At 34.2% G+C, this 10,019-nt stretch overlaps 1 protein-coding gene across 1 annotated transcript; it reads right to left on the bottom strand.

The window, feature by feature from the left end:
• Window positions 1-409: 409 nt before the first annotated feature.
• Window positions 410-8,778, bottom strand: LOC149375869 (uncharacterized). The gene is made up of 5 exons (XM_089597224.1): window positions 8,721-8,778; window positions 8,366-8,467; window positions 8,034-8,147; window positions 1,996-2,127; window positions 410-492 (listed from the first exon to the last, which is right to left on the bottom strand). Exons 1-5 carry the CDS (start codon window positions 8,776-8,778, stop codon window positions 410-412), a joined length of 489 nt encoding a protein of 162 aa, XP_089453350.1.
• Window positions 8,779-10,019: the final 1,241 nt, after the last annotated feature.

The raw sequence follows: 10,019 nt of genomic DNA on the forward strand, positions 1-10,019 counted from the left end.
GTTTCAAGTCAATAACTATCAAAATGAAAAAAAGGAAGTTAAACTGATGTTAACAAAAAATTTGATGATACAATCATCTCGGAGTCACCTATAGCTGACAAGGATAAGGTAAAAAAGTAAGAATATCTTTCAAATATTCGAATTGAAGTAAAAAATTTACATATTACTTTCTAACATAATGACAATTTACGTACCTTCATTTTTAACAAACTCTGGAGTCCATCTGGAAATTCTCCGAAGTTTGGTTAATAAATCTTGATGGCTTACGAAACCTGGAGGTTTGCGTTGATTCAGTGATTTGTTTTCAGACTGCACTATAGGGCAAAAATCGAGAAAAAATATGTAACTTCCATTCTCTTTAAAAAACTATAACAAAAAAATTATAATTAAATTGGTTTTGTTGAACAGATTACGGACCTGGAAGTTCCAGTTTTCGTCCACAAGGTTTATTCCATAGTTTAGCCCAATCCAGATGATCGTGCGTACCTGGAGCTGAAGTGATCAGAAGGTTTTAACATATTGTTAATATTGTATCACTTTACTCATGATTAATTTTCTAACAGGAAATGTGTTATCCTTAATCTTCTACAAATACTTTTTTTTATTTTGGATCGTAAAAAGTTCTTCGGAAAAAGTGGTAGTTTTCGTCCCAAAAGTGACACCGCTTTTGTGGCCATTTTGCGGTCTAAGGAACCATTAAGTAGCCCTAGACGCATGTCACTTGTATGCCGAACACTGCTTTTTCTACCAAAAGCCAACCAACCCCTCAAAAATGCTTAAAGTAGGAAAAACATTTTTTCAACATGCTGTAAGTGTTGAATGGTTATTTAATATATTACTCTAACTTGAATTTTTTTTCTATACTACGCTCGTATTTTTAGTCCTCATTGTCTCGCAAGAAAGAGAAAGATAATATTTTTAGTTAGTTTGTCGCTTTACATTTTTTAATTCTGAGGTTGCACGTATATGTAGCATTTGATCTATAAAAAATAAAATTAAACCGAATAAGAGTCACATGTAGACCATACAAATGTAAATTTCCGGAAAATTGACATTTATATAACACAAATTTATAAAATTATATCTAGTTAGTGTTGAGGATTTTTTTCTTAAAAAGTAGACTATCCTAATGTAATATCTTAACATTTTGCCTTGTAAAGTTTTATTTTCAAGATTCAAATAAAAAGGTCGTTTTTGTAGTTGATTATTTTTAAAAATTCATTAATGCATTTAACACTACACGAAGCAAAGTGTAAGAACAATGTTGAAATACTTTGCAACATGTTTATATACATTATAAGTAGTAAAAAAGCAGCTTATGCACCAAAGGTGCAAAGTTAAATTATATTGCATGAAAGGTGAAGTTATTGTATGTTTGAGATCAAGGTGCAAAGTCATTTTTCTTTCCGAGAGTGCAAAGTGGCATTTTGTGCCCATGATCTCACTTGGCACTCTTCAAATCCAAAGTTCTGCCCTTGAGCCGAAAGTGATTTACTAGACTTAAAGTGTGCCTACAATTGCAGTTTGCATTCTTGAAACGGAAAACGACGTAAGTATGTAACTTGGGCACAAAAACATACAACGATTCCACCCTTTGGAAGTTCATGTTTGTACTTTATGCCCCAGTAAAGTTATATTCCATATCTTTTTCAGTAAAGTGACTTATTCTCCGCATGATAAATAATCTTATCGAAAAAAATTTGCTTATTTTGATATTTAGTGAAATGGAACTAAAAATAATATTATATAATTAAAAACAGTGTAACTTGTAAATGGTGCAGTCATGACAAGAATTGTTTGTTTGCTTATTTAAGCAAGTTGAGTATAAGTTGTAGAGATACATTTTATGCCTTATGGTTGGAAAGTATGATGATTTTATCATAAACTAGATACACGTTTTCAAACTTCATTATATCATTTCAATATAGGTTTCACCGAAGACTAAATATATTTTTTTATGAATTACATAAAGTCTGTGTAAAATAATATACGCACCATGATTTTGCAGCAATTCCAGTGTCTGGCCATAAGTCTTCGTTCTTTTAGCAGGCATGTCTTGATAATTGACGGATTCTAAGGCTTTCCGTTTCAAAGCTGATTTTTTTTCGAGTTTCACTTCAGGCAGCGCTGTCGGGCAGAAAAAAAAAATAATACATTAATTTTGTCACTTTAAAAGTTATACGATGCTAAAGTAAAGGCGTACCCTAGAATAAGCATATTTTATAAGAATTAAAAATGCTGACTATGTGAATTAAAAAAAAAATGAGTTAAGATTACTCGATTAAAGTAAAGTAAAATTGACGCAACATTTTAACTCTTATCAAAATAAAATTTTTTTGATAAAAATATTCCTCATGGAAACAAAATATACATTCAACTATTCATGGCCAGCAGCAAATTTACAGTAGATTTATAAAAAACATCTTTTTTCCAGAAAACTCTAAAAAAAGATGTTTTTTTGTAAAATTCCACGCTGTTTTCAATTTTTACATTTATTTTTATCTTTCTCTAATGTGACTATAAAAAATTGACTTGAAAATAAGAAATGCATTTTTCAGTGCGTTCCCCAAATTTTTGATCAATTAGGTTTTATTTTGATAAAGAGCGTCTAATTTTACATTAAAAACAATCATAAAAAGTAGGGGAAGATTCAAGATTGATAGTAAAAAAAAAAGTCTTTGAAAGGTGAATACATGTTGATATTTTAATAAAAGCTATCAAGAGATATTTACTTAGATCACACTATCAATGAGCATAATAAATATAGAACCTTAAGATGTCAATCTGTTCGTTTTGATGTAAACATTTTGTTGGGCCCGTACCTCGCCCATTTTTTTGGCCTTGGAAAACGTTACAGCAAGAAAATCGGGTATGAGCAAAAACTGAAAAATAGGTCTTTTCCTATGAATTTTACAACTTGCTCTTTTGGCTATATCTTAGCTCACAGTTAAGTAATAGAACTTGCCAAAAAATTATTCGAGAACTTTTATTTAGAATTCTTGTTAAGGCACTACTACATTTGTAGCCAGGGGATGGTATTTTTTACCAGGGGAACTTTTCGACAAAAAAAAAATTATAAAATATTGACAGTTTTACACGGTCTCTTATGAGAGAGCAAGGTTAGGTTTACCATTTGAATTTTAATTAAGGTATATGCTAAATGTGTTGGAATAAAAAAAAATGTTTCTATAGATACACTAGATCAGTACAAAAGTAAGATGGTCGACAAAAAAAAATCAAGCCTTGCCAGGCATTTTTCAAAAATATAAGCAGTTACAGACGTACAGTTTCAAGTTTGTTGAGTGCAACATGGGGTGCGCGGTAAAGGGTGTCTAAATGTGCAGGCAGGGGGGACTCCCCGTTCCTCGACTCTCTGAATGATACTCCCAAACCTTCTTGCAAAGCTAAAATTTGTTGGATGGTTTCGCTTCATATAACTGGGCTAAACGTGCGATGAAAAATATTGAAATACTTTTTTGGTAAATACTTAAAGTATTCTAATTTCCTTAAAATGATTTATTTAAATTTTAAGACCGTTAAGCGTGCTTTAAGTTATCATGCAATCGTGTCTAAAAAGTCGGCCTGTAGAAAACCTCTATGGACATGCCGTTCCTACGTATGACGGAGTCATTTTTTATATTAATCCGAAAAACATCAAAACTTGACTCAATGTAAAATTTAACGATTAAGGCTCATTTTAATGCCCTCCGTAGGTGTGTTTGTTTTTCTTTATGTTTCATGTGAGGAAAGAGGAGCTGTTGACGGAGAAATATAGCCGGTGAGACAAGCCAAGAGAAGTGTGAGCGGGAAAAGCGAGAGTAGTAAGAAGAAATGTGTAATTAAAGGACACAAAGTGATGTTAACGTTAATAATGTGTGCGCGGATCTTTATATATATATATATATATATATATATATATATATATATGTATACATATATATATATATATATATGTATACATATTTGTATATATATATATATGTACATTTTAGTGTGAATCCTTAGGTTAGTAGAAAAGTAGATGGGATGCAGATTTGTAGCGGTTATTGTAATTATTGATTGTATTTTTACCGTGTCTTTTGTGAAATTGTAATGCGCCGGGAATAGGGAGTGTATGTGTATAAACGTGTAGTTAATGGGAAAAACGAGACGTGTGCGAGCTAGGTCGTATAAGCGAAGTAGGGGAAAGAAAGAGAAAGAAGAGATTTTGAGGCAGTACGACGCAAGCAGGGAGACCGAAAGGACTCCTTCGAGAGGAAAGAATGTAGACCACGTTCGCCATCGGGACGTCGGCCAACCTCCGTCCGTTCACCAGCTCATGGTGACCTACGGAAGACCTCATCTGCAGCCTGGCTTGAGACTACGCAATTACGAGAGGCTGGATAGCAGTGGGCGACATCATGAGGACACGACGCCCGCATCTATACCCTGGAGATGAGGGTCTGGAGGTGATTCGCGTTATGCGTGGTAAGGTTAGCGACCAGTGGGAAAGTGAGAGAGAGGAACATAGTATGTGGCTCCGAGGTGAGGTTGTGTGATAGTAAGATGTGTCGAGGATAAGAGTTAAAAGCGGGCGTGTAGATGAGCGTGTGTGGTTGCTAGTACTGTGGCTTTCTTCATAATTGAGGAGAAGATTAAGAAGTGTACACAAGGAGGGGGGGGAGACGAGGTTGCTATAAGAGTGAGAAGGCGAGAGTTAGTTTGTTCGAGGGGAAGACGTTCGGGTCGGGAAGCTTGGTGGGCGTGATCGTTGAATCTTGGCGGGTGTGAACCGATGCATTCGGGGTGACGAACTGTAGCACTGCGCATTAAAGAGGTGTATCGAGTGTGTTTTTGTGTGTGTGTGTGTGTGTGTGTATTCAAAGCGAAGCGGTGACTGAGTCTCGGCAGCCAGCGAGGGGCCAGCTGACCGTTACGGTAGGATGTCGTAGAGTGTGTGTATGTGTAAGCAAGTTCGCAGCATCGTCTGAGACTCGGTAAACCGGTGGGTGAGGCCAACGGTGGAACACCCTGTGGACAAAGAGAGGATGGGTAGTGTGTGTTTTCGTCATCGAGTTGATACGTGAGGTAGCTCGTGTTTGAAGGCGTTTTGTCGTGGTCAAGTGTTCGCGTGGTCGTCGTAACCTTGGAGTTAGCCATTCTCTAGGTCGCGTGTAGGGAACTTTGGGTGTGCGTGTGCATGTATATAGGTATGCGGGTGTGGGTGTATGAGTACAGAGGCGTGTGTATAAATCTGTGACTTGCAAATCAGCGCCGGAAATAAGTAATGTTATTCTCTTGATGTGTTCATCTATTGTAAATAAATAAAAAGTAAGTAAAGAGAGTTTTTATCAATAAACAGCCCAGTTTTGCCTACATTTGCTGATTATAGTCATGACTGACCTTGAGGAGGAATGTCTGAGAAAAATTTCTCCCACTCCAGTTTATTATGGCAGATATGTTGATGATATACTCAATATAATCCCTTCAGAAAAAGTTGAAGAAATCATTACGGTATATAATGGTTATCGCAATAGATTAAAATTTTACTATGAATGTGAATCCAATAACACTATAAATTTTCTCGAAGTTTTAATTTTTAAGAATTCATAGCAAATTAATCACAGATTTGTACAAGAAGTCAACTTTCTCAGGCAGGTTCCTCAATTTTTGCTCTAACAATCCCCGTAATCAGAAAATCAGGATGGTATACACATCAGTTGATAAAGCTATTTTACTTGCTGATAAGTCATTTTATAAAAAAAAACATTACACTAATAAAAAAAAATCTAACCATCAATTACTATCCGGAAACTTTAATCCACACGTATGTTAATAAGTAAATTAATTTTATTAACAAAAAACACTCATCCAGAGGGAACCCTTCTTCCCACTCTGATTTAAGTAGTAAAAAAGTTATTTCTATCGCATACATTGATTTTGTTATCGAGAATATCTCTAAGAATCTTTGTAAGTTTAATATTGTAACCGTCCCTAGAATCACCAACTCACTTTAAAAAATTACAAAAAGAGGTACAGATCGAACTAATGTAGTATATAGGATTAATTGCCTTGACTGTGACGCCTCATATGTGGGTGAAACTAAACTTAATGTTTCTGTTAGAGTTGCTGAACATGAAAAAAATGCTAAAAAATTAGATAAAAATTTTGTCATTACTGATCACATGTGTAACTATACCCATATTTTTGGCTTCAAAAATTTTAGAATTTTAGAAAAAGAGAGTAACTGGAGGAAAAGGACTATATTAGAGATGATTCATACTAATTCACAGAGCGCAACCGTAAACAGAAAAGAAGACACAATGAGCTTGAAGAGTGTATACAACTCGATTATACAAATTTTGAAAATTAACTTTCCAGTACTATAACAATTCAATTTTTGTTTTCTTCATCTTCTTATTTTATTTTAAATTTATCTGTTTCTGTTAAAATTATTTTTTACTAAGACCATTAAGTTTTTTTACTATTACGTCTTCTACAATCTTGTCTTCTTTTTTTTTACTCCTTTGGGTGACATTCATATTTTGCGGCTGTATCTCTCTTTGGGTCATTGTGAACGGAAGTATTATTGCGTATGTATGTATTGACACTGTGCCTCTACTTACTATATTTGTCGTTCTTATGTTATGCTCTAGTCATCGTATATTACTGAGATATTTTTAGTTGAACCTGTTTATTATTTGAACAATGTTTATACCATACAACTACAATTTGTTCTTTTATGTTGTTGTTAAAATTTTCACATATTTATACTTTTGTATCAAGAAAACAAGGTACCTAATTTCTTTTTCTTGTTGATACTCTCATAACCATGTTTGTATAGCCTCTAATTTTTGAAACAGTTCCTTCGTTGTTAATTATTTTTTAGAGTGTTTATGGATAGCGTATTGAAATCGTTGACGAACACTATGTGAAATGTTTAACACACTTATAGTTGTTAAGGTAACTGTTTATATTAAATGTTTCATAATAAGGACCTTTTTGTAAACTTTGCTGTATGTATCATTATTTTAATAAACTATTTCAGGCACCTGATAAAGGTAGCAATCGGCTACCAAAACGTTGCGCATTATTGAATATACAGAATATTAACTTGTATTATTAATTATCTATTTATGAAATAAAGAGTAGTCCAAAGGTGAAATTTATGTTAGTGTATTCATTTGTATAAGTGGATAGCAGTGATATCCTGGTCATTGCCCTTGGGAACTGTCTGCTTCGCGACGGACAGTCCGCAGCAGGGCCTCCTCTAGGTGAAGAGTTACATTGGAAGAGTGGAGCTGAGCCAAGCAGTGGTATCGAAAGTTGTGTTTTAGCGTTTGAGGGATTGTAGGTGTCTGAAGGTGATTTTAGTGCGTTGTATCAAGATAGGCTCTCGTCGACGTGAACACGTCGATTTGGGCTGAAAGTGCACTGTTACATACAAACCACTGAGGAGGCTGGAGTGGCTTCCCAAACTCAAGGTAGTTCTCTCTGCCTTACTTTTGTAATATAATCTGCTCTAGTAGCAGCACCAGGTAAGTTAGAATAATGGCCACAACACCCTAAACAGCTAAAGCAGAGTGTATTCTGGATAGACGTATCCTGCTATTTTGCCGGAGACGTTATCATTCAGATCGTCTTATTATTGGTAGCTACTCGTCAATCATGATGATGCAGGATGGAGTTTGGTGTAAGTCGCTTGTCCATATTATAGCCCTAGGCTTTATGCACTGTCGTTAAGCGACTATGTGTTAACTACTTTGCTCGGGCCTATTATAATCACACTTATTGAATTCAATTGCAGATGGTTTTAATGTTACGTCAACGCCGCCTAGCGAATTCAGCTGAACGCATCAACTCAAGCGCAAATCTATCGTGATTTTGAAAAACTTTGAGCTTATTTCTTGCTCTAGTCATTAATTTTTTAAAGAACAAAAATATTCGTAAGCCATCCAAGAAAGGTCAAAAATCGGTATGCAAAATTTCAGCAAAATTGGTTGAGTAGTTTTCGATACCTGCTGAAAAGTTTTTTTCACAAAAAAATTACTTACCTTCATCATCTGAAAAATCTAACTTGCGTCTGCAAGTCAATTCTGAGGCCAAATGACGATGATTATGTGTTATCACAGCTGCTGTGACGATATCGAGGCTTTTTTCAAGTGGAGCTGTAAAAAAAAATTAATTACTGGTTAATTTTACTAGTTTGGAGTAGTAGGTGATGAACAGAGTACTTATGTTCTACAAAATGTATAGGCTCTTATTGAATTATTTTAATCATACTATTGTAACAACTGCGAAAACTATTACATATTCTATATGTGTTATAATAATTTTCAATGTCGGCTGAAAAGTCTGTTAAAAAAAAAAAAATAGAAAAACATACCTTCTGGTTCCGAAAAATCCAGTTTTCGTCTACACGTGTATTGTAGAGCCGACTCCTGCTTGACTGGCGCTATTGGTGCCTGGTTTATGTTTTTTAGTGGAGCTGTGGAGAAAAAACGATTTTTATTATTTTTCAGTGGAATCGCTGCCAATAAAAGAATGAGCGCTTCACTAAAATTACCTAAAGCTTTTAATGCGAAAAAAAGTAAAAACTACAAGCATGCCTGTAGGGATATTCTTATAATGTGGAGTTTAAATATGTTTTTTACTTGATAGAGTTTTAGAGCGATTTATCGCAAATTTGATAGAATTTAAAAAATACACTGACAAACTGCCTAATAAAACTTGCTACTTACCATCACTTCGCGGAAATTCCGGAGCTATTTTGGAATTATTGGCCCGTTTGGCAGGCATGTCTGGATGGCTCATCAAACCTTGAGCTTTCCGTTTGTTCGTGAACTTAGCGATTAGCGGCACTGTTTAACAAAATAAGATTGATACAGGTTAACTTAACAATTATTAAATGAACAAGAATGTAAAAAAAAAAATTATCAACCGGTGAACTTTGACTAAAAAGACGAAACTTACGAAAAAAAACTAACGTATACATATAATTTTACTTAACTAAACAACAAATTTTCTATCGTAATAAAAGTTACAGTAAAAAGTATAATGATAACTAATAAATGAAAAAAACTAAGATAAGGAGTACTGCTCTAAGTAAAGTGATTATTAATTCAAGCATTGAAGAGATAGCAGAATATTGCCGTCTGTCCTTGCATAAATAATGAAATACCACACTGCCTGAGTAAAAAAATTGATCGATTTTTTATGGCCAGTAATAGTAAATACTATTTTAGAGTAGTACCCAATGACCAGATTTCAACGGGAACATTTAGCAATTGATATTCAGCATGTTAGGCTTAAAAGTTTTTTCGAAATAACCTGCTGTATTTCGTACATGGAAGAACAAACTGGCAGCTGGTTGCACATCCAGCCATATATTTCCCAACTCTTAATTATCATCACTTCTTTTATACGTTTAATGACCTCTTAAATATAATTCGTGCCTTTAAAATTTTTATCTATGTAATAATGTATTATATTCTTGGCAACTACTGCAAAATGGTTAATCTCAACTTGGGCGTTTATTGTTAATTAATAGCATGGACAGCAGAGTTGGATTTGCTTCCGAAAAAAAAAAAGACATTACAAGATATAGGTAAGATTCAACAGATCTACTTCTTTCCCTGTGAAAGAATCTCTGAAAGTCTCTGCGTACTAACTCAACATAAATAAAAGTTATGTGATCGAACTATGTCGTCTCACAGTAAAAAGTGAAAAAAAATTTATTGTAACATAAAAATTTTTCAAGTTATGAGAATCAGTGGAACTTTGGATTTCAAGATTCGTTATCTCATTCACGTTATATAGAACTAGCAGCCTCCCGTCTCGGCTCTGCCCGAGACTTACGAAATAAAACACCGTAGTATGTTGACATGTAATGTGAAACATTTTCAGTTAGAAATTTTATACATATTCCTGACACATCTCAGAACGGAAATCTTCTTATTAAAAACATATTTTTTCGGTATCCATATAGTTTATTTGGTCACACAATAAGGTGTAAGAATTCAAAAAAAATAATTATGCTA

The sequence above is a fragment of the Copidosoma floridanum genome, unplaced genomic scaffold (assembly GCF_036245765.1).
Source record: "Copidosoma floridanum isolate Cflo_tuat_1 unplaced genomic scaffold, Cflo_Japanese_pri ptg000004l, whole genome shotgun sequence".
Lineage (NCBI taxonomy): Eukaryota > Metazoa > Arthropoda > Insecta > Hymenoptera > Encyrtidae > Copidosoma > Copidosoma floridanum.